The 25862-nt window shown below is 47.4% G+C and overlaps 1 protein-coding gene across 1 annotated transcript; it reads left to right on the forward strand.

The window, feature by feature from the left end:
- Positions 1–215: 215 nt before the first annotated feature.
- Positions 216–2489, forward strand: LOC120910667 (mucin-2-like). Its single transcript, XM_040322420.1, has 2 exons — positions 216–351; positions 1033–2489. Exons 1-2 carry the CDS (start codon positions 216–218, stop codon positions 2487–2489), a joined length of 1593 nt encoding a protein of 530 aa, XP_040178354.1.
- The last annotated feature ends 23373 nt before the right edge of the window (positions 2490–25862 follow it).

The raw sequence follows: 25862 nt of genomic DNA on the forward strand, positions 1-25862 counted from the left end.
AGTCGATCGCTCGTCAGCAACAATCACTTCTGTGAAACACTGGAACAATTAACTGGGCCTCTAAGTTTCAGCTATGGGCCAAACATGTGTCCGTGGCCCATGAAATGAAACTGGGTGTCTATGATAACCAGAGAGTCAGAAGCTGAGCAGGTGCTCTCTTGCCCAACAGGCCGACCCGCCTGATTTTCCTTCCGGAAGAAGGGCGCGCTGGAAAGATGTTACTCCACAGCACACAGGATCCCAGACGAGGGTGCTCCACTGCTACGGTTGTCAGCTGGGCTGCCTCTTTGATCTCCGGGGACACCGGCTGGATGCTGGGGTCTTGCTTCCGTCTGGATGGCTGGTCTCTCGGTAAATCTAGGCCCTGGCTTCCGGCCTAACAGCACGGCTGTCTCTGTCAGCAGCTCCGCACAGGAGAGAAGGCTGGTCCCGAGAGAGAGAAAAGGCGCCACTCCCCTTCCTTAAGTAACCTCCTCCACCGGTCCGAGCGAAAACGTCACATCCTCCTGGAGGGCAAAGCATTGCGGGAAATGTAGTACGTTTCTCCGAGGAGTCCATGGAGTCCGTGTCTCCTGCTACTGGTAGTTCCGCAATGCATAACTTCCTAACAATGTCCAACATATTTACAATCTGGAACATAAGTCCAGCGGGGATGACCTGTCGTGAAGCTCCGACAGGAGGACCCCGCTACAGTTGTAAGCAGCAAAGTGATTTATTGATAAAAGGGGTATAACAAAGCTGGAGTGTGGGCTGTACAAGCAATTATAAGACACAGACAGCCTCAGGTAATCCCTTCACCTTGTCCTGGTCATCAGCAGGTGATCGTCGTCCAGGGTTGGGAAGATGGAGCAGAGGAAGATGATGCTTAGTGTGATGATAACTCATCCTGCACAGAGAATTTTTATCTCCTGGGACAACAATGTCAGAGCCTGCTGATTGAGGACTGACACCAAACCCCCTAAGGGAAGAAGCAGTGACAAAAGATGGCTGGATTATCTTCTAATTGTCCATGATCCTTGCTGTCTCCGGCAGCCACCCTCTGCCCAGAACCGTGCTGCCTCTCGCTCCTACCCTCTGCCCAAAACCGTGCTGCCTCTTGCTCCCACCCTCCGCCCAGAACCGTGCTGCCTCTCGCTCCCACCCTCCGCCCAGAACCGTGCTGCCTCTCGCTCCCACCCTCTGCCCAGAACCGTGCTGCCTCTCGCTCCCACCCTCCGCCCAGAACCGTGCTGCCTCTTGCTCCTACCCTCTGCCCAAAACCGTGCTGCCTCTCCGCCCAGAACCATGCTGCCTCTCGCTCTCACCCTCTGCCCAGAACCGTGCTGCCTCTCGCTCCTACCCTCTGCCCAAAACCGTGCTGCCTCTCGCTCCCACCCTCTGCCCAGAACCGTGCTGCCTCTCGCTCCTACCCTCTGCCCAAAACCATGCTGCCTCTCGCTCCCACCCTCTGCCCAGAACCGTGCTGCCTCTGGCTCCAACCCTCTGCCCAGAACCGTGCTGCCTCTCGCTCCAACCCTCTGCCCAGAACCATGCTGCCTCTCGCTCCCACCCTTCGCCCAGAACCGTGCTGCCTCTCGCTCCCACCCTCTGCCCAGAACCGTGCTGCCTCTCGCCCCTACCCTCTGCCCAAAACAGTGCTGCCTCTTGCTCCCACCCTCTGCCCAGAACCGTGCTGCCTCTGGCTCCCACCCTCTGCCCAGAACCGTGCTGCCTCTCGCTCCAACCCTCTGCCCAGAACCGTGCTGCCTCTCGCTCCAACCCTCTGCCCAGAACCGTGCTGCCTCTCGCTCCCACCCTCTGCCCAGAACCGTGCTGCCTCTCGCTCCCACCCTCCACCAGAACCACGCTGCCTCTCGCACCCACTCTCCGCCCAGAACCATGCTGCCTCTCGCTCCCACCCTCCGCCCAGAACCGTGCTGCCTCTCGCTCCCACCCTCCGCCCAGAACCGTGCTGCCTCTCGCTCCCACCCTCTGCCCAGAACCGTGCTGCCTCTCGCTCCTACCCTCTGCCCAAAACCGTGCTGTCTCTCGCTCCCACCCTCTGCCCAAAACCACGCTGCCTCTCCGCCCAGAACCGTGCTGCCTCTCGCTCCCACCCTCCGCCAGAACTACGCTGCCTCTCCGTCCAGAACCGTGCTGCCTCTCGCTCCCACCCTCCGCCAGAACCACGCTGCCTATCGCTCCCACCAAGAACCGTGCTGCCTCCCGCTTCCACCCTCCTCCCAGAACCGTGCTGCCTCCCGCTCCCACCAAGAACCGTGCTGCCTCCCGCTTCCACCCTCCTCCCAGAACCGTGCTGCCTCCCGCTCCCACCGCCCAGAACTGTGCTGCCTCTCGCTCCCACCCTCTGCCAAGAACCGTGCTGCCTCTCGTCTCCACCCTCTGCCCAGAACCGTGCTGTCTCCCACTCCACCCAGAACTGTTCTGTCTCCCGCACCCACCCTCTGCCCAGAACCGTGCTGCCTCTTGCTCCCAACCCAAGAAAATAAATGTAATAACCAGAAACCAGAAAGGAAACTTTTATTAATCAACTTACAAAGAACATAAAGGTTTTAATTTTTTTTTTTATATTTGAACCTTTATTGGGCTAAACTTTGTACACATCCCAGCACACTGCTCAACCCCCTCCCCCAGTGTGAGATCCCTAATTTACTGAAAGATAAGACTTCTCTAAAAAATAAAACTGTTTTCCACACTTAAATCAGGAATGCGGCTTCTTCATGTGAGATTTTTGATGTCTGACGAGTGTTGATTTCAGCGGATAACATTTCCCGCACTTGGGACAGGAGTACGGCCTCTCCCCCGTGTGAGATTTTAGATGTGTGACAAGTGCTGACTTCCATGCAAAACATTTCCCGCACTCAGGACAGGGATACAGGTTCTCCCCCGTATGAGATCTTTGATGTGCGACGAGTTCCGATTTTCGACGATAACATTTGCCACACTCAGAGCAGGAATATGGCTTGTTGTCCAAGTGGCGTTTCTGATGTCCATAAAGAGAAGATTTTTCTGAAAAACGTTTTCCGCATTCAGTACAGGAAAACGGCTTCTCCCCGGTGTGGATGCGTAAGTGTCGGAGAAGTTCTACTTTCCCTGGAAAACATTTCCCACACTCCAAGCAGGAATGCAGCTTGACCCCCGTGTGAAATTTTTGATGCCTGACAAGACCCGACTTCCACCCAAAACATTTTCCACACTCAGAGCAGGAATACGGCTTCTCATCTGTGTGAGATATTTTATGCTCAATTAAATGGGATTTGAAACGGAAACACTTCCCACACTCAGTACAGGAAAACTTCTTATGTGTTGGAAGGACGGCACAGTCCTGCACAGTCTGAGGTTCCTCAGGATAAGAGGAATACGATGGTCCGGCACCATCCCGCACAGTCTGAGGTTCCTCAGGATAAGAGGAATACGATGGTCCGGCACCGTCCCGCACAGTCTGAGGTTCCTCAGGATAAGAGGAATACGATGGTCCGGCACCGTCCCGCACAGTCTGAGGTTCCTCAGGAGAAGAGGAATACGATGGTCTGGCACCGTCCCGCACAGTCTGAGGTTCCTCAGGATAAGAGGAATACGATGGTCCGGCACCGTCCCGCACAGTCTGAGGTTCCTCAGGATAAGAGGAATACGATGGTCCGGCACCGTCCCGCACAGTCTGAGGTTCCTCAGGATAAGAGGAATACGATGGTTTGGCACCATCCCGCACAGTCTGAGGTTCCTCAGGATAAGAGGAATACGATGGTCCGGCACCGTCCCTCACAGTCTGAGGTTCCTCAGGATAAGAGGAATACGATGGTCCGGCACTGTCCCGCACAGTCTGAGGTTCCTCAGGATAAGAGGAATACGATGGTCCGGCACCGTCCCGCACAGTCTGAGGTTCCTCAGGATAAGAGGAATACGATGGTCCGGCACCGTCCCGCACAGTCTGAGGTTCCTCAGGATAAGAGGAATACGATGGTCCGGCACCGTCCCGCACAGTCTGAGGTTCCTCAGGATAAGAGGAATACGATGGTCCATCTACACTGTGTGGTGCCGGATGGACATTTGAGGTAGTCGGGTTTTCTCCTGGACTATACTGTGTGATGTCCTCATCTTCTACTTTACAGTCTGGAGACAAAGTGAGACAATCCTCTGAGGTTTTCCTCATCTCCCGTCCATCTACTAAAATAGAAATACAAAGATTATTACTAGACATGAGCTGATTGGTTCCCCTAACCCAGGACTCCGCCCACATCAGGCAGCTTTGTCTCTGAGGATCTTACAATTCCCCCCTCAAGATATCTTGCCCCCACCCCAAAGCAGCCTGTCCCCATGTTGGAAGATTATCCGAGAGAAATACAGGACACAGTTTAGGAAAGTGACCAGGGGATTACAGGCCGATATCACCCAGTCCCCGCCCTACTCTGGACCAATCAGTGAGCAGTATGGGTGGAGGAATGGATTTAGTGTTAATGACCCACCTGTGCTGATCTCTGTAGGAGTGTCCTCCTCTATAAATGTCCCCGTTATTCCATCCTCCTCCATAGACTGCTGATCATCCCTCACATACCTCTCTTCTGATTTCACCTCAAATTCTATATCGATTGGATCTCCACTCTAAACCAAGAGAATGAGAGAGAATATCATCTGTAAGATATAAACTTACATACAAAATCCACACATCATCTCCACCAGTCCATGTTCTAGATGCTCCGCCCCACCGACCTTGTAACAGTGGGGGATGGTGTGACCTTCCTGTGTGGAATCCCGGGAATACAGAGGACGGGGACATCTCTCTGGTGGGTTCCTGGTATTAGGTGGCTCCATCATATCCTTGTGTCCTTCTGAAAACTCCTCCATCACTCCATACTCCTCATCCTCCTCTTTATACTCTTCTTTAACAACAATATTATAATCCCTGAGGTTTCCACTCTGAATATATAATAAAACATTCATTATAATTTTTTTTTTTTTTTTTTAAAGTGTATTTTGTGCGTGCACTCGAGAGAGGAGCCGGACTGCAGGAGTTGGGAGTAGGCAGGCCTCCCCCAGAGGCAATCCGCCATCTTTCTCCATGCCCCGGGTGGCAATGGCGGGTGCGTGAGGGGGTCCTCCCACACAGCCCGCCCTACCTGCTCCGCTTTGAAGCCCAACGGGGCAGAGGGACTCCCTATATGGGAGTGAGAGGATCTAGCCCGCTCAACCAGCCCCATTAGTCCTTCGCCTCTCTTTTTAGAGACCGCGTGGTCAAAGTGCGTGCATGTTAACCCAATTTTGAGTGCGTGTAAGTGTGGTGGTTTTTGTGGGAGGGGGGTGGGCATACTAAGCGCAGGCTTACCTCGCATAGCACACCCACCGGGAGCCGGGCTGAGACCACCAAACTCAATTCACATGTAGCTGAGACCGGGATCCGAACCTCTAGCTGCAGAGGTGAATGGCTTGTCAGCGCAGTGCCAATCGCGTTGAGCCACCGCAGCTCCCAAACATTCATTATAATAAACATGTTTGTGTATAAATCATAACCACCAATAATTGTTCCTCATCTACCTGATAATGTTTTGTGTAGTTGTGGTCTTCCTGTGTGGAATCCCGGGAATACAGAGGACGGGGACATCTCTCTGGTGGGTTTCTGTAGCTGGATGACTCCACCATGGTGTCCTGGTTCAGATCTTTGTGTTCTTCCTCCATCACCCCATCCTCATCATCCTCCTCTTTTATCTCTTCTTTAACCTCAACTTTAGGATCTCTCAGGTCTCCACTCTGAATATAGAATAAAAATTACATCAATGGTAACAATGCAGATAATGTACAGATCCTAATGATACTATCAGTGATTGTTCCTCATCTACCTGATGATGGTGGGGGATGGTGTGTTCTTCCTCCATCACCCCATCCTCATGATTCCTTTCTTTTATCTCTTCTTTAACCTCAACTTTCGGATCTCTCAGGTTTCCACTCTGAATATAGAATAAAAATGACATCAATGCAGATAATGTACAGATCCTAATGATACTATCAGTGATTGTTCCTCATCTACCTGATGATGGTGGGGGATGGTGTGACCTTCCTGTGTGGAATCCCGGGAATACAGAGGACGGGGACATCTCTCTGGTGGGTTCCCATTACTGGATCCATCTGTAGGAAACACACACACTGACTGAATACATTGTTTCTATGTGTTTATCAGATGATGGGGGATCTAGGTGGAGCCTCCGTACTGCTCTCTCCTTTACAATAAAGTCTCCTCTTACCCGGTGATGTGAGGGGCGGCTGATTGTCCATCATGACGTCCTTGTAGAGATCCTTGTGTCCTTCTAAATACTCCTACATAGGGAAATAGACAGTGACATCCTGACACCTTATAGGAACCTGACACACACAATGATACAGTCACCATCCAGACACACCCCTTGTCTGTTACTGGATAATGTCCCAGAATCCTCCTCACCTCTCCTGTCAGCAGCTCCATCATCTTCTTGGTGACTTCTAGAATCTTCTCCATGTTGTGTCTCTCAGGTTTTAGGGAGTCACATGGAGGCACTGTGATGGTCATGTGATCACCTGACTTCACAAGAGGAAATCTCTGTAATGGAGAACCAATAGGAATATCATGTTAGACTCCCAGAATCCTCCTCACCTCTCCGGTCAGGTCTGTATTATTAATAGAGATAAGAGTGATGTCATGTGACCTCCCAGAATCCTCCTCACCTCTCCGGTCAGGTCTGTATTATTAATAGAGATAAGAGTGATGTCATGTGACCTCCCAGAATCCTCCTCACCTCTCCGGTCAGGTCTGTGTAGTATTAATAGAGATAAGAGTGATGTCATGTGACCTCCCAGAATCCTCCTCACCTCTCCGGTCAGGTCTGTGTAGTATTAATAGAGATAAGAGTGATGTCATGTGACCTCCCAGAATCCTCCTCACCTCTCCGGTCAGGTCTGTGTATTATTAATAGAGATAAGAGTGATGTCATGTGACCCACAGAATCCTCCTCACCTCTCCGGTCAGGTCTGTGTATTATTAATAGAGATAAGAGTGATGTCATGTGACCTCCCAGAATCCTCCTCACCTCTACGGTCAGGTCTGTGTATTATTAATAGAGATAAGAGTGATGTCATGTGACCTCCCAGAATCCTCCTCACCTCTACGGTCAGGTCTGTGTATTATTAATAGAGATAAGAGTGATGTCATGTGACCTCCCAGAATCCTCCTCACCTCTCCGGTCAGCAGGTAGATGATCTCCAGGGTGAGGTTTAGTATCCTCTCAGTCATGTGACTCCGGTCCGCCTCCATTCTCATTGGTCATGTGATGTATACAGGTTTCCTGTAGACCAATAATCGATAAAAGATAATGATCTGGACTGTACTGGCTGTACTATATTAGAATGGGGGTGTATGGGGGATAATATGAGGGCAATTTTCAGGACAGAACAGCCCCCAGGTGGGATTACACACAGAGGAACATTGTTTTTGTGATCTGGGAGCCTCTAACCCTTTGGCTCGATGAATCACAAAGTCCATTTTGTTTCATTTTTGATCCACCAACAAAGAAAACTGATTAAGATTTCCTCCATGTCTTCATAAACCCTCCTCACTAATAAAAGTGATATAATCCGTTTGGTGTAGACTGATGAGGTGAGAAGGTGATTGGTGGGGGAAGGTGACACCTCTCTGGCCCTGTAAGTGGGGGAATGTTCTGACCCTGAAGGGGTTAATCTAGGTTTCCACACTATATATGTGTGTATCATCATCTGCTGGAGATAAAAGACGTCACAGTGACTATGGAGGAAGAGGACGGACATGACGGGGTTACTGGGTGTAAATAGAAGATAAGATCTTATTACCTCCTCTGCTATCTCTTCCAGGGATGTCTCCTCACTACTTCCTCCCGACTCGCCTCTCACCCGGAACTTCCTGCCTGTACCTGACATCACTTCCTGTCTTCCATAGAGACTTCCTGTCTCTATGGTAAAGTGAGAAGATCACCACCTTGTGGAGCTCAGAGCAACTGCAGCCCGAGTAACGTCTTGTTGTGTGAACACGGCCTTGTGCTGTGTGTGTATGCATACCTCCCAACCTGCACGGATTCTGCGGGACTCTCCCTCATAGAAACTGTATTACCGCAGTCCCGCGACAGCGGCAATTTTCCCCGCACTGGAACAGGAGCCAGTGGAGGCAGCACGGGAGGAGATGGTAAGATGCCCGCAGCGGTTTCTGCTTATCTACACATGTCCGGCACACCCCCCCCCCGTTTGACAACAACATTGGTGGCAGAGAATTATATGTCGCAGTCCCGTGGCAGAACACCCCCCCGCTCAAGAACATTGGTGGTGTCAGTAGAAAAACTTTTTGCTGTCCCGCTAACTCCCCCGCTCAACAACATGAATGTGCCGCAGGGGACTTTTAAAAGGTTGGGAGGTATGGTGTATGTATTGTATATCCTTATAGATGGGTCATCTCCACTCCCACCAAGGGGGAGAGAAATATATTACTGCCTAGTCCAGACTTTCTCAGCCAGGGTTCCTCCAAAGGTTTCTAGGGGTTCCTTGGGCAATGCACCATTTCTGTCTCTCAGTAACAACTGACATCAATGATCTGTAAGGGGGTCCTTCTCCCATTGGTCACCACTGTAAGGGACCACTACACTGATTACTAAAACTAGAGCTCTGGGTGTGGACTGAACCCATGTTTGAACAGAATTTGGCTTGTTTTAGGCGGTTGGCGAATTGCTGAATGGTAACTTCCTGCTTAGGTTTGTTGATAGGAGGTTGGTTGCCACAAGTTTCCGAACACCCAGTGATGTACACCCACCAGGCTTATTCAGCTGTACACTGGGGATTTGCTGGTTGGCCAGTGAATGTAAACAACATTTAAAAACAAAGTACAAAAAAAATGGACCCCCCACCACCAAGAAATTCATACTAGACCCTTATTAGAGCATGCAGCCTGACTGGGAAGGGAAGGGTGGGGGGTGGGGAGTGAGCATGCCTCCTCCTGAACCATACCAAACCACATACCCTCAACATGGGGAGAGAATCTTGCCCAGTCCATCCCCTCCTGGTTGGAAAGTTGAACAAGTCCAATGTATGATCTCGTATCGGGGAACATGAGGGATCTGTACAACATAAGACATCGGGAAATGTATATCTGTCTGCAGAACACGGGGGAGATATTGGAACTCGAATTCATGGTCACCTGCAAGGCCCGGACTGGGACAAAAAATGGGCCCTGGCATTTTATACTGAGCAGCCAACGTTTCCAGGGATCGGGGGGGGGGGGGGGGGGGTTGTTGTCCGTAAACATTCACGAGGTGGTTGGTGTACGTTCTCCACACTCCAATGTGCAGGGACACTGTGATATAAAGGGGACTGCACTATAAAGGGGCATTGTGCAATGATTACAGTGGCCCTTTATAGTACAGTACCCTTTATATTATAGTGTCCCAGTCCTATTCTGACCATACAATGCTGGTACTGTCTGTCTCCGCTTGTGCCCACACTGCCCAGTGACACTGACCTGCTCTATCTCTGGTGGTTGTGGACAGTGTGGCACGATTTCTGGTGGTGCAGGTACAGCATGGCTATCTGGTGGTGCGGTACAGTGTGGCTTTCTCTGGTGGTGCAGGTACAATGTGTCTCTCTCTGGTGGTGAGGGTACAGCGTGGCTCTCTCTGGTGGTGCGGGTACAGCGTGGCTTTCTCTGGTGGTGCGGGTACAGCGTGGCTTTCTCTGGTGGTGCAGGTACAATGTATCTCTCTCTGGTGGTGCGGGTACAGCGTGGCTCTCTCTCTGGTGGTGCGGGTACAGCGTGGCTCTCTCTCTGGTGGTGCGGTACAGCGTGGCTCTCTCTCTGGTGGTACATTACCCAGTCCATACCAGTATAGATCCTACCACATCACCCAGTCCATACCAGTATAGATCCCAACACATTACCCAGTCCATACCAGTATAGATCCTAACACATTACCCAGTCCATACCTGTACAGATCCCAACACATTACCCAGTCCATACCAGTATAGATCCCAACACATTACCCAGTCCATACCAGTATAGATCCCAACACATTGCCCAGTCCATACCAGTATAGATCCCAACAAGTTACCCAGTCCATACCAGTATAGATCCTAACACATTACCCAGTCCATACCAGTATAGATCCCAACACATTACCCAGTCCATACCAGTATAGATCCCAACACATTACCCAGTACATACCAGTATAGATCCCAACACATTACCCAGTCCATACCAGTATAGATCCCAACACATTACCCAGTCCATACCAGTATAGATCCCAACACATTACCCAGTCCATACCAGTATAGATCCCAACACATTACCCAGTCCATACCAGTATAGATCCCAACACATTACCCAGTCCATACCAGTATAGATCCAACACATTACCCAGTCCATACCAGTATAGATCCCAACACATTGCCCAGTCCATACCAGTATAGATCCCAACACATTACCCAGTCCATACCAGTATATATCCCAACACATTACCCAGTCCATATTAGTATAGATCTAACACATTACCCAGTCCATACCAGTATAGATCCTAACACATTACCCAGTCCATACCAGTATATATCCCAACACATTACCCAGTCCATACCAGCAGTGGCGGTGCGTCTGTAAGAGGCGCATGGGCGCCGCCCCCCTCTACTGGCACTGTGCTATCACCAATAGATAGATTTAAGCATTGCATGAATCTATCTATTCAGGTGTCCGGCCCTTTGTCATTCCCCGGGGGGGGGGGGGGTATTTTTTGGAAGCGCCGGATTAGAGCCTTAGGCTCTAATAAGCGTCCAAATTAGTGAACAGCAGGCGCCATGCTGGGCGCTCGCCGTTTACTCAGCGCTGTGTTAGAAAATTGAATGAATCGCTTTCCTAACACTGAACCGCCTCTCAGCCAATCAGGTGCTCCGGTCTGTTACCTGATTCTCTTCAATACATTTTTTTATTATAATTTTTACTTTTAAACAGATTACAGTCATAGAATCAGGAAATAGTAAAAAGGTAGAAATGCGATTGGTCAGGAAAATGACTTGTCTGGAATGTGGAGGCGGAGTCATACAATACACAACGTGTTCCATTATTATAACAAAGTATTGTAGAAAAGATCACACCATAGAAAATGGGGGAAAAGGAGAAAATAAACCCGGATATTAAGGGGAAATCTGTGTACGAGGAACACCTTAACAATCACCACCATTTTATTCTCCAGGGCCTCTGATATCAGATAATATATGTTTGGGGGGTTTTATCTAATCTTCAGACCTAAAATAATGCAAAAACATCTGACAGTGAAAGGGTTAATGTGAGCTAGATGGGATCACTCTGCTGTGCTCACACATTAGAGCTCCCCCTAGCTGCAGCCTGGTAATAACATTGCTAGGAGGTCTATTCATTTATCTGCTCCATACTTCCCATCTTTATATAAACGTCTCCTGACATTTAGGGGTCTATTCATAAAATACAGTCCTGATCAAAAGTTTAAGACCCCTTGAAAAATGGCAAAAAATCATATTTTACATTGTTGGATCTTAAAGCGGGAGTTCACCCAATTATATATTTTTTTCCCTTTTTCCCCTTAGCTTCCTGCTCGTTCGGTCTAGGGGAATCGGCTATTTGTTTTAAAATATGATCCGTACTTACCGTTTTCGAGATGCATCTTCTCCGTCGCTTCCGGGTATGGGTCTTCGGGAGCGGGCGTTCCTTCTTGATTGACAGTCTTCCGAGAGGCTTCCGACGGTCGCATCCATCGCGTCACTCGTAGCCGAAAGAAGCCGAACGTCGGTGCGGCTCTATACTGCGCCTGCGCACCGACGTTTCGGCTTCTTTCGGCTACGAGTGACGCGATGGATGCGACCGTCGGAAGCCTCTCGGAAGACTGTCAATCAAGAAGGAACGCCCATTCCCGCAGCCCTTACCCGGAAGCGACGGAGAGGATGCATCTCGTAAACGGGTAAGTGCTGCACATATTTTAAAACAACTAGCCGATTCCCCTAGAGAAAACGAGCATCCATCTAAGGGGAAAAAGGGTCATGTGCGGGTGAAGGTCTAACAAGGTTCCAAGTAGAGCTTGAACATGCATCAAGAAGAAATGAGAGCGAGACAAAACATTTTTTGAGCATTCAATTAATTGAAAATAACGAATAAACTGAAACAGGCCGCTTTTCAGCTGATCAAAAGTTTAGGACCACATGCCTTTAACCACTTGAGCACCGGGCCATCGTCAAATGACGGCTTCACGGTGACTCTGAATATTCAACAGGACGTCTTTTGACGTCCTGTTTTCCTCCGGCCACTGGGGGGCGCGCACGCCCGGCGCGTCCCCGAGATGCCGATGCGCGTGCCTGGCAGTCGCGATGTCCGCCAGGTACCCGCGATCGGTAACGACAGAGCAGTGACGTGGAGCTCTGTGTGTAATGATGGGGTGTAAACACAGAGCTCCACGTCCTGTCAGGGGAGAGAGGAGATCGATCTGTGTCCCTTGTACATAGGGACATAGATCGGTCACCCCCCTCCACCTACAGTTAGAACACAATTCAGGGTACACATTTAACCCCTTCCTCGCCCCCTAGTGTTAACCCCTTCCCTGCCAGTCACATTTATACAGTAATTAGTGCATATTTATCGCATTAATCGCTGTATAAATGTGAATGGCGCCAAAAACGTGTCAAAAGTGTCCGATGTGTTCGCCGCAATGTCACGGTGACAGTAAAAAAATCGCAAATCGCCGCCAATACTAGTAAAAAAATTAATAAAATAAAAATGCCATAAATCTATCACCTATTTTGTAAACGCTATAACTTTTGCGCAAACCAATCAATATATGATCATTGCGATTTTTTTTACCAAAAATATGTAGAAGAATACGTATCGGCCTAAACTGAGGAAAAAAAAGTTAAAAAAAAAAAAAAATTGTGATATTTATTAAATAAAAAAGTAAAAAATATTGGTTTTTTTTTAAATTGTCACTCTTCTTTTGTTTATAGCGCAAAAAATAAAAACCGCAGAGGTGATCAAATATCACCAAAAGAAAGCTCTATTTGTGAGAACAAAATGATAAAAAAATTGTTTGGGTACAGTGTAGCACGACCGCGCAATTGTCATTCAAAGTGCGACAGTGCTGAAAGCTGAAAATTGGCTTGGGCAGGAAGGTGCGTAAGTGCCCGGTATGGAAGTGGTTAAAAGGCCAAATCTGTGCAAAGATGTGGATTGGTTGTCATCCTCTGTCAGGTAGTCACACGTTGTGATGGCAAAGGCAAAAAAACTCTCCCTTTTTGAACGTGGTCGGGTTGCTGAACTGCATAAGCAGGGTCTCTCACATCGCGCCATCGCTGCTGAGCTGGGACGCAGTAAGATAGTCATTTGGAATTTCTTAAATGATCCTGAGGGTTATGGAACAAAAAAGTCAAGTGGAAGACCCAACAAAATGTCACCAGCACTGAGCCGGAGGATCCAATTGGCTGTCCATCAAGACACTGGACGATCCTCGACCCAAATCCTCGGCCCTTACTGGTGCTGACTGCAGCCCCATAACCATCAGACGGCATCTGAGACTGAAGGGCTTCCAAAACAAAAAAACGTCTTCAAAAACCTTGTCTCCTTGAACGCCACAGAACTGCAAGAGAGGAGCGCCAAACGTGGGACATTCAAAGGTGGAAGAAAGTTTTATTCTCTGATGAGAAAAAATGGAACCTTGATGGTCCTGATGGTTTCCCACGTTACTGGCGTGACAAGCAGATCCCACCTGAGATGTTTTCTACGCGCCACAGTGGAGCGGGCGCCATAATGGTCTGGGGTGCCACAGTGGAGCGGGCGCCATAATGGTCTGGGGTGCTTTCTCCTTCAGTGGAACAATGGAGCTTCAGGAAGTGCAGGGGCGTCAAACGGCCGCTGGCTATGTCCAGATGTTGCAGAGAGCATTCCTCATGACTGAGGGCCCTCGTCTGTGTGGTAACGACAACAGGACAACGCTCCAGTACACAATGCCCGCAGGACAAGGGACTTCTTCCAGGAGAAGAACATCACTCTTTTGGCCCATCCTGCGTGTTCCCCTGATCTAAATCCAATTGAGAACCTTTGGGGATGGATGGCGAGGGAAGTTTACAAAAATGGACAAAAGTTCCAGACAGTAGATGGCCTTCGTGCGGCTGTCTTCACCACTCGGAGAAATGTTCCCACTCACCTCATGGAAACGCGAGACATCAAGCATGACGAAACCAATAAGGGCGGAGCTACTCATTACTGAGTTCATGTTTGGAAGTTGGATTTCTGTTTTGGGGGGTTTAGTTTTTTTTTGGAGGTGTGGTCCTAAACTTTTGATCAGCTGAAAAACAGCCTGTTTCAGTTTATTTGTTGTTTTCATTAAATTGAATGCTCAAAAAATGTTTTGTCTCCTCTCATTTCTTCTTGTTGCATGTTGAAGCTCTACTTGGAACCTTGTTAAGATCCAACAATGTAAAATATGATTTTTTGCCATTTTTCAAGTGGTCTCAAACTTTTGATCAGGACAGTATATGCATAGCAATTCCCCCGGGGAAAGTCCATGTACATTCCTTCTGTGTGAATGGGGGAAAGATGAATGTTATTAGGATATTTGCTGTGCGGGTCGAACGGTTTCCATTCATTTACAATAGAAATGATTGCATCTGGCCACTAGATGGAGATAATTTCTATGGTACTTAGCGCCATCTAATGGCCAAATGTGGTATTTTTCGTTTTACGTCAATGGTCGGTATTAAAACCACAGGGGCAGATTTTTGCCACTAGATGGAGCCGATGATCCAATATTTGTCATGATTGGAGGAACGCGTGTCACATTCATTCTACAATTTGTTTTATAATAGATCCCTAAATGTCTGTGAAATCTTCCACCACAAAATGTACTCAGCCAATGAGAGGGAATGACTCCATTTTTATTTTTCTCCGGCTATCAATGGCCAACACGGTACAACACTTCATCCATGTCTTTGGTGATCTCTGATCTCCTTATGAAGTGTTTCTTACATGATGAAGATCAGCCATGGAGTATATCTGAGGTGTATATCAGGGTGTGCTTCTTCCCCACATGTCCAGCAACATTCATATACAAGACATTTCCCGCACTCACTAATACACCTCGAGGGTTGTGTGGGACCCCTGATGTACAGGAAGACAGGACTTCAGTGAGGAACATTTCCCTCACTCAGGACAGGGAAGTGGCTTCACCACCGTGTGTAATCTCTGGTGTGTGTTAAGAGTGGACATCTGTGAAAAACATTTCCCGCACACAGAACAGGAATACGGCTTCTCCCCCGTGTGAGATCTCTGATGTGCGGAAAGATTGGACTTTGCTGAAAAACATTTCCCACACACAGAACAGGAAAAAGGCTTCTCCCCCGTGTGAGATCTCTGATGTGCGGAAAGATTGGACTTCACTGAAAAACATTTCCCGCACACAGAACAGGAAAAAGGCTTCTGCCCTGTGTGTGATTTCTGATGTGCGGAAAGATTAGACTTCTCTGAAAAACATTTCCCGCACTCAGAACAGGAAAAAGGCTTCTCCCCCGTGTGAGATCTCTGATGTGTGGAAAAATGGGACTTCCGTGCAAAACATTTCCCGCACTCAGAACAAGAATATGACTTCTCCCCCGTGTGTAATCTTTGATGTTTGGAAAGATCGGACTTATGTGCAAAACATTTCTCGCATTCAGGACAGGAAAAAGGCTTCTCCCCCGTGTGAGATCTCTGATGTGCGGAAAGACTGGACTTCTCTGAAAAACATCTTCCGCACACAGAACAGGAAAAAGGCTTCTCCCCCGTGTGTAATCTCTGATGTGTGAAAAGACTGGACTTCTCTGAAAAACATTTTCCACACTCAGAACAGGAAAAAGGCTTCTCCCCCGTGTGAGATCTCTGATGTCTGTAAAAATGGGACTTATGTGCAAAACATTTCCCACACTCAGGACAAGAATATGGCTTCTCCCCTGTGTGCAATCTCTGATGTATAAAAAGATAGGACTTATGTGAAAAACATTTCCCGCACACAGGACAGGAAAAAGGCTTCTCCCCCGTGTGAGATCTCTGATGTGTGGAAAGACTGGACTTCTGTGAAAAACATTTCCCGCACTCAGGACAGGAATACGGCTTCTCCCCCGTGTGAGATCTCTGATGTTTGGAAAGACTGGACTTCTGTGAAAAACATTTTCCACACTCAAGACATGGAAACCTCTTATGTGCTAGAAGGACAGCACCGTCCCGCACAGTCTGAGGTTCCTCAGGATAAGAGGAATATGATGGTGCGGCACCGTCCCGCACAGTCTGAGGTTCCTCAGGATAAGAGGAATACGATGGTCCGGCACCGTCCCGCACAGTCTGAGGTTCCTCAGGATAAGAGGAATACGATGGTCCATCTACACTGTGTGGTGCCGGATGGACATTTGAGGTAGTCGGGTTTTCTCCTGGACTATACTGTGTGATGTCCTCATCTTCTACTTTACAGTCTGGAGACAAAGTGAGACAATCCTCTGAGGTTTTCCTCATCTCCCGTCCATCTACTAAAATAGAAATACAAAGATTATTACTAGACATGAGCTGATTGGTTCCCCTAAACCAGGACTCCGCCCACATCATACAGATTTGTCTCTGAGGATCTTACAATTCCCCCCTCAAGGTAACTAGTAAATGGCTCCTCTGATCTCCTACCAGATCATTTCTTTATTCATGGACCTTAGTCAGGGAGTGAGGAAACAACGGGAACTGTCTTTTATAGGAGTGACAATGAGGGGATTATAGGACGAAGGTCAGGAGTATGTAATGTACAGCATAGAGTATGTAGTGAACATGTAGCACCCTGGTGTTTAGGAAGGGTGGCTAATAAATTGAGTTCACCAGGTGGTAGTTATCCTTGCTTATTGTTAGGAGATCTACTGATTCCTCTCTAACTTTGGATGGCTGAACCTTTTCTCTTCTGTCACTAGGTGGCACTAGATAGACAAGGGTGTAGCAAGGTCGGATTATGAATGGATGGGGTGCCTCAGCCAATTGGCAGGGGTTTCTTTGGTCCCTTGGCCTGCTGGGAGAGCCTATTTGGGTGGAGTCAGGTGATCAGGGTTCTATGCCACTTGGACAGCTGTCTGGGTGGACGTGTGTTATGTCGCCCGGGTTCTTAGGCCGGAAGCCTGAGGCCTATCCAGGAGCAAGTAGGAGTCGTTTGTAAGTCAGATGTTTGAAAGTAGGGGATCGCCTGTATATACTATACGGCCTGCCCTATATACTCTGCAGAAAATTGTGCCTTAGGTGTTGGTGGTACCAGAACACTGTAAGCCCTCACCGTTACTCTTGGTGGGTGCAGGAACGGGCCCTGCTGTGAAATATTAGATCAAAAATTGTAATTAACAGGGGCGTGTAAACAGGGGCAGAAAAATTGGGCCTTAGGCAGTGGTGGTAGTGCCCTGAAACAAAAATATTCTTAGAAGCCATCAACATGAACATTGAGGAGGAATAGGATAGTCACTCAGCATAATAGCATAGTCACTGAGCATAGGCAGTCTTCAAGGGATCCCACATCCATAGAAAAATCAATTGGTTACATCAGCATCAGGTGCTTGGTAGCTGGTGATCCAAGACTGATTAATTTTTATGAAGGTGAGCCTATCAACAGAGTCTGTGGACAGGCGCACTCTGTGATCAGTTACAAAGCCTCCAGCAGCACTGAATGTGCGTTGGATGCAGGACAGGCCAGTAGCTCAATTGCATATTGTGCAAGCTCTGGCTCAGCTGTGATTCACGTTTTTAAACGAATTAGACAACGTAAACCAATCCATCTATCTGTCACCCCTTTTTGATGAACTATTGCTGTGTGTTTTTCTATGATTAAAGTTCATTGTACCATCCATAGTGGTCTGTTTTGGTCTACTTTGAGAGAACTTTATTTTCTCACTTTTTTGCTAGATTTTTCTAGGCCATCAGAACTGCATTGACATAGTATTCTATGTGAGTGAGACTTGGATAGATGCACTGAACTATATGTAGATTTACAGTACAGACCAAAAGTTTGGACACCTTCTCAATCAAAGAGTTTTCTTTATTCTCATGACTATGAAAATTGTAGAGTCACACTGAAGGCACGAAAACTATGAATGAACACATGTGGAATTATACAGAACAGAAAAGTGTGAAACAAATGAAAATATATTTCATATTCTAGGTTCTTCCACCTTTTGCAGCAGACACATCTCTAGAACTGGTAAGAGGAGACTGTGTGAATCAGGCCTTCATGGTAGAATATCTGCTAGGAAACCTCTGCTAAAGAAAAGCAACAAGCAGAAGAGACTTGATTGGGATAAAGAACACAAGGAATGGACATTAGACCAGTGGAAATCTGTGCTTTGGTCTGAGGAGTCCAAACTTGAGATCTTTGGTTCCAACCCCCGTGTCTTTGTGCGACGCAGAAAAGGTGAACGGATGGACTCTACATGCCTGGTTCCCAATGTGAAGCATGGAGGAGGAGGTGTGATGGTGTGGGGGTGCTTTGCTGGTGACACTGTTGGGGATTTATTCAAAATTGAAGGCATACTGAACCAGCATGGCTACCACAGCATCTTGCAGCGGCATGCTATTCCATCAGGTTTGCGTTTAGTTGGACCATCATTTATTTTTCAACAGGACAATGACCCCAAACACACCTCCAGGCGGGGGAAGGGCTATTTGACCAAGAAGGAGAGTGATGGGGTGCTGCGCCAGGTAACTACCTCTTGAAGCTCATCAAGAGAATGCCAAGAGTGTGCCAAGCTGTAATCAAAGCAAAAGGTGGCTAATTTGAAGAACCTAGAATATGAAATATATTTTCAGTTGATTCACACTTTTTTGTTATGTATAATTCCACATGTGTTACTTCATAGTTTTGATGCCTTCAGTGTGAATCTACAATTTTCATAGTCATGAAAATAAAGAAAACTCTTTGAATGAGAAGGTGTGTCCAAACTTTGGGTCTGTACTGTATATATACTACCTTTTTGTAAGGTATTTATAATCGGTTGATCCAGGCATTACTCCATATTTTTCGCCCTGTCCAACGAGGCCAAGACATTGCCTTCCACATGCTGGTAGAGAGCCGGAATGGTGTTCCGTGAAACGAAATGGAGTTTGGGAACCTGCCACTGAGGTACCGCACATTCCACAAATTCACGAAAGGGGGCAGAGTCTACCAGCTGAAAAGGCAGCAGATGCAGTGCTAGCAATTTGACCAAGCTGAGCATGTGGATGGCTGGGACCAAATTTCTTTCTACGATTTAGCAACAGGGGTAGGGAAATTTGCCTGCTACAATCGGATGTTGGTGTACCTCTAGCAGATTTCCCGCAAGTACTTGGGACACCTAATTTTACACCTTAATTCCTCTCAGTGCAGGTTTCTGAGAGGACTGAAGGTATAGTGGGGTTGGAGATCCCAGCTGATGAGGAGCAAGGAGAGGTCCGCCTTCTTCTTTCATGTGGGTCTTTTAGGTACGCTTGCCAACAGACTGCATGGGAAGTCGTCATATGTCTGGTCAAGCATGTGTTGCCCAATCGGTTGCTGTTTTGGCCACGCTTGATACGCTTCAGACATATGTTGCACATGTGTCAAAAAAGGCCCACACCAAAGAACTTTTCAAAATACGCGGGGAGTCAGCAGCGCCCTGCACATGCTTAGCTCTGTGGTGTGATGAAATAGGGTGGCTGCCCTTAAGCTGCCCCCTGGAGGGCATTCTGCCTCATTGGAGATGTTCCTCCTCCTCCTCTCCTCTATCAGGCACCCAAGTAGAGTCAGTGACCTCATCATCCCCTCCCTCCTCCTCACTGGAGCAAACTTGGCAGTATGCTGCAGCTGGGGGAACATGACTGCCAGTTTCTTGTCCTTCTTGGGCACCCCCTCTCTCTAGGCTCACGTTACTCCCTTCCTCAACCTGGGTCCCATCATCAGAGCCTTCAAAACGCTGCACATCCTCCTGCAGCATGTACCCGACACTGTGGTCGAACAGTTCGGAGGACTCCTCCGTGCATGATGGTGGGGCTAGGGAAGGATTGACTGATGACATGGAGCTGATGGAATAGGCCACTGTGGCAGCTGCATTGGCAGGCAAACTACTCTGAGCCTGGGTGACAGAGGATGAGGACGGCTGTGTTATCCACTCCACCAACCCTTCTGCATGTTGTGGCTCAACGCCGAAAAAAAAGGAGATAGGCTTGGCTAGACTGGATGCAGTGGATAGATATATGTAGGAGACTATATATATATATATATATAATTTATTGGACTGCAGCTCACTGAATCACCTGCCTGCCTGAAAGTATATTAGAAAAAGTACACCAGGAACGGCCTGCAGTCAGATCTAGCTACACTGGATGCAGTGGATATATATATGTGTGTGTGTAGGAGACTGTATATATATATATATATATATATATATATTTATATTAAATGCACTACAGCTAACTGAATCACCGGCCGGCTCAATCTAAATGACACTCTGTCTCTGTCCACGCCAACATCACACTACACAGGGCTGACGTGCATGCGGCCTTATATAGTGTGGGGCGTGGACTTAGTCCCCCTGAGCCATGATTGGCCAAAGGCACCCTGCCTTTGGCCAATTATGGCTCTCTTTGCTGACGGCGCTGGGATTGGCCAAAGTATGCGGGTCATAGTACATGCTTAGGCCAATCATCATACAGCAATGCACTGCGATCTCGCATTATGGTGCGTGATGCGGCGCTCGAATTTGGCGTGAACGCCCTATAATATTCTAGCTTAAAAAAAGAAAGATGGTGGGACTGTTTCCAGATCCAAATGACAAGGACTCACAATCCCGTGGTTAGAAACAATAAAAGGAAAAAGAGACAATTTGGGAGAGATGAACACTCTTCCAGATTCAGGGATTTTAAAGTGAGAAGTGTCAAATGTTGTAAAAAGGCAAGTACACCAAACACAGAAGGTTTTACAAAATTATCAAAAGTTTTTTAATAAGTATAATACATTACATATTTTGCCTTGGCAATCCTTGATCCTCGTGCCATTGGGACCCTCTGGGCCGCGTTTTGACATATTTGATTCGGTTACTAGCAGAATCGGTGAGCACACAGAAATCATGTTTCTACTGACAAAAATATGTAATGTATTATACGGTATTATTTGATGTGTATTAATGGCGTGTTTTTATGTCACACACAGACCACTTAATCCAAAAGAAAAGATGCAAGGCCCTGACGAAGCACCTTTGTGCGAAACTTGTTGGCTACCTGCATACTGTCACTTATCTCGCTTTTGTAACTACTGTGGTCCAATTTATTTCTAGAATTGTTTTTATGATTTATTATTATTAAAAAACTTTTGATAATTTTGTTAAACCTTCTGTGTTTGGTGTACTTGCCTTTTTACAACATTTGACACTTCTCACTTTAAAATCCCTGAATCTGGAAGCGTGTTCATCTCTCCCAAATTGTCTCTTTTTCCTTTTATTGCCCCATAATGTTCGTTTTCCGATGAACGAGCCAATGTTAGAGTGGAACTCATGTTCGACCCGAACATAAAGCTCATCCCTACTAATGAGAGACCGGGAGCTCAGGGAGAGAAGATCTGCAGTGATAGACTGTGTGAGAAGAAGAGAACTATTCTGTGTTACCAAGAGTTATGTAGAACTAGCGTTAGTGACTGTAACAAGATTTGTTACCATAGGAGACAGCGGTCCTACCTATAAAGAAGTGGTGTCCGGCTGGAGGCCTTCCACTGTATAGCAGTCTACCTATAGAAGTCTCGGAGTCTGCCAATTGTCATTGCATCTACTCAAATGTGTCCTGGCCCTAAACCGGATCTCCAACCGTTCAGAGATAATAAAGAGTATGTAATGTACAACATAGAGTATATAGTGCAGGGGTCAGGAGTGTGTAACGTACAACATAGAGTATATAGTGCAGGGGTCAGGAGTATGTAATGTATAACATAGAGTATATAGTGCAGGGGTCAGGAGTATGTAATGTACAACATAGAGTATATAGTGCAGGGGTCAGGAGTATGTAATGTACAACATAGAGTATATAGTGCAGGGGTCAGGAGTATGTAATGTACAACATAGAGTATATAGTGATGGGTCAGGACTCATGATATTGGTATTCAGTAATCAGTGGTGGATGAAATGATTACTGGAGACAAGTTGCAGAGATCCCACACCGCTGCCTCCCATCTCCTGAGACTGCACTCAGTGACTTGGGTCTGAGACTATACAGACATATCCCTCCACCCAGCATAGCCAGCAGACAACAGAGCAAGTAACCCGGGAGAATTGTTCTGTCAGAGATCTCACTAGACCCGGGCATGGGGCAGAAGACCCAAGGTACATACCCCAGGTGTCTAGGTCAAGCAAACCCTATGGTGAAAATCAACATTTTGCTGCCAGCTGAACCCCAGAATCTCCATAAATCCAGTCTAGAGACATAAATTGTGTCTGCAGCACAGAGAAGGAAGATTATCCGAGAGAAATACAGGAATACAGGACGGGGAACACAGCTCAGGAAAGTGACCAGGGGATTACAGGCTGATATCACCCAGTCCCCGCCCTACTCTGGACCAATCAGTGAGCAGTATGGGTGGAGGAATGGATTTAGTGTTAATGACCCACCTGTGCTGATCTCTGTAGGAGTGTCCTCCTCTATAAATGTCCTCGTTATTCCATCCTCCTCCATAGACTGCTGATCATCCCTCACATACGTCTCTTCTTCTTCTGATTTCACCTCAAATTCTATATCGATTGGATCTCCACTCTAAACCAAGAGAATGAGAGAGAATATCATCTGTAAGATATAAACTTACATACAAAATCCACACATCGGGCCAGATTCACAGAGAGATACGACGGTGTATCTCCTGATACGCCGTCGTATCTCTGACTTAGGCTGGTCGTATCTATGCGCCTGATTCATAGAATCAGTTACGCATAGATATGGCTAAGATCCGACAGGTGTAACTGTGTTACACCATCGGATCTTATTTGCAATTTAAAAATGGCGCGGGGGGCGTTCCCGCTGACTTACGTTGAGAAATATGTAAATCAGCGAGATACGCCAATTCACGAACGTACGCGGACCCGACGCAGTGTTGTTACGACTTTTCCGTAGCGGTTTTCCCGGCGTATACTTACCCCTGCTTCTATGAGGCGCAGCCAATGTTAAGTATAGCCGTCGTTCCCGCGTTGATTTTGAATTTTTTTACGTCGTTTGCGTACGCCGATTCAGAAACCCGCGCGTCGCAAGTTACGCTCACGTCGAAACCACTGACGTCCTAGTGACGTCAGTGGGAGCAATGCACGCCGGGAAATTTCGCGGACGGCGCATGTTCATTTAAATCGGCGCGGGAACGCGCCTGATTTAAATAGTACACTCCCCCTAGCCGCGGAATTTGAATTCCGCCGGGGGATTTGCGATACGCCGCCGCAACTTTGGAGGTAAGTGGTTTGTGAATTACCCACTTGCCTCTCAAACTTGCGGCAGCGTATCTTAAATCAGATAGATCACGCGGATCTAAAGATCCGCTGATCTACCTGAATCTAGCCCATCATCTCCACCAGTCCATGTTCTAGATGCTCCGCCCCACCGACCTTGTAACAGTGGGGGATGGTGTGACCTTCCTGTGTGGAATCCCGGGAATACAGAGGACGGGGACATCTCTCTGGGGGGTTCCTGGTACTAGGTGGCTCCATCATATCCTTGTGTCCTTCTGAAAACTCCTCCATCACTCCATACTCCTCATCCTCCTCTTTATACTCTTCTTTGACAACAATAATATAATCTTCAAGGTTTCCACTCTGAATATATAATAAAACATTCATTATAATAAACATGTTTGTGTATAAATCAGAACCACCAATAATTGTTCCTCATCTACCTGATGATGGTGGGGGATGGTGTGTTCTTCCTCCATCACCCCATCCTCATCATCCTCCTCTTTTATCTCTTCTTTAACCTCAACTTTAGGATCTCTCAGGTTTCCACTCTGAATATAGAATAAAAATGACATCAATGGTAACAATGCAGATAATGTACAGATCCTAATGATACTATCAGTGATTGTTCCTCATCTACCTGATGATGGTGGGGGATGGTGTGACCTTCCTGTGTGGAATCCCGGGAATACAGAGGACGGGGACATCTCTCTGGTGGGTTCCCATTACTGGATCCATCTGTAGGAAACACACACACACTGACTGAATACATTGTTTCTATGTGTTTATCAGATGATGGGGGATCTAGGTGGAGCCTCCGTACTGCTCTCTCCTTTACAATAAAGTCTCCTCTTACCCGGTGATGTGAGGGGCGGCTGATTGTCCATCATGACGTCCTTGTAGAGATCCTTGTGTCCTTCTAAATACTCCTACATAGGGAAATAGACAGTGACATCACCTGATACTTACAAAGATAAAGTCATCATCCAGACACATCCCTTGTGTTGAACCTTCACAGACATCAGGAATAGTTATTTCCTCCTCCATAAAGATTATGAAATCAAAATCAAGTATCATAAGTCCACCTCTAACAAAACCCCCAACCCGTATTATCGTATAATCTGTTAGTATAAACTGAAATGAAGAGAATTTTCCGGCCTTGTAAGTGGGGGAATGTTCTGACCCTGAAGGGGTTAATCTAGGTCTCCACACTATATATGTGTGTATCATCATCTGCTGGAGATAAAAGACGTCACAGTGACTATGGAGGAAGAGGACGGACATGACGGGGTTACTGGGTGTAAATAGAAGATAAGATCTTATTACCTCCTCTGCTGCCGAGTCCAACAATGTCTCCTCACTACTTTCTCCCGACTCACCTCTCACCCGGAACTTCCTGTCTGTCCCTGACATCACTTCCTGTCTTCCATAGAGACTTCTTCTCTCTATGGTAGAAGTGAGATCACCATCTTGTGGAGATCAGAGGAACTGCAGCCCAGAGAAACGTCTCATAGGTGTCCTTTTATGAAAGTGCGGTAAAATAACGCTATTCAGTTCTCAGGCGAGATCGCTCTCCTCTGAGTGCCTGTTTATGAATAGAGTTGAGCGGACACCTGGATGTTCGGGTTCAGACCCGAACTTTGAAAAAAAAGTTCGGTTTCGGGACCGAACCCGACCCGAACCCCATTGAAGTCAATGGGGACCCGGACTTTTGACTACTAAAATGTCTCTAAAAAACTAAGGGAAAGGGCTGGAGGGCTGCAAATGGCAGCAAAATGTCGGGAAGAGCATGGCAAGTACTCTGAAAATAAATGTGGATAGGAAATAACTTAAAATAACATAAAAAAAAATAAAAAATATATAATTTTGACCTAGGAGGACGAGGTCCATATGTAGTAGGAGGTTGAGGTGGATGTGGCGGTGGAGGAGGAGGAGGTAGCCAACACAGCAGGTTTTGGTTTTTAATTGATTTATTTTTTAAATTAGGGTAAACCCCAAAAGAGTGAGAAAGATCTAGGGTTGCTACCTCATCCCTTTAAACCTGAACACAGAGTAATTACACAGGTTCTGGGGCTAATTTAATGTCGATAAGGGGTTAGGGTTAACCCTAACCTTAAGGGGGCATAGCCGTCATTCAGTACGTGTAGGCGTGTGCACACATACTGCTCCACCATGTTGCTAAAATGCTGCCTCCTGCTAAAACGTTCCATATCAGCTGGTGGTGCTGTTTGTTGTGGCGTGCTGACAAAGCTTTTCCACATTTCGGCCATGCTAACCCTGCCTTCTGAGGTGCTGGCGGTGCCCCTGCTGCGTTGGCGACCTCTTCCTCCTCCTCTGCCTTCTCCTTCCACTGTGCCCCCGCTGCCAGGTGGGAATTGCACCAGCAGCGCTTGTACTTGCGCATCTTGCGT

The sequence above is a fragment of the Rana temporaria genome, chromosome 8 (genome assembly GCF_905171775.1).
Source record: "Rana temporaria chromosome 8, aRanTem1.1, whole genome shotgun sequence".
Classification (NCBI taxonomy): Eukaryota; Metazoa; Chordata; class Amphibia; order Anura; family Ranidae; genus Rana; species Rana temporaria.

Coding starts and splice junctions, on each gene's coding strand:
- LOC120910667 (XM_040322420.1), top strand. CDS start 216: ATGTTACTCCACAGCACACAGGATCCCAGACGAGGGTGCTCCACTGCT. Junction 352..1,032: donor TCTGGATGGCTGGTCTCTCG/GTAAATCTAGGC, acceptor TGTCTCCGGCAG/CCACCCTCTGCCCAGAACCG.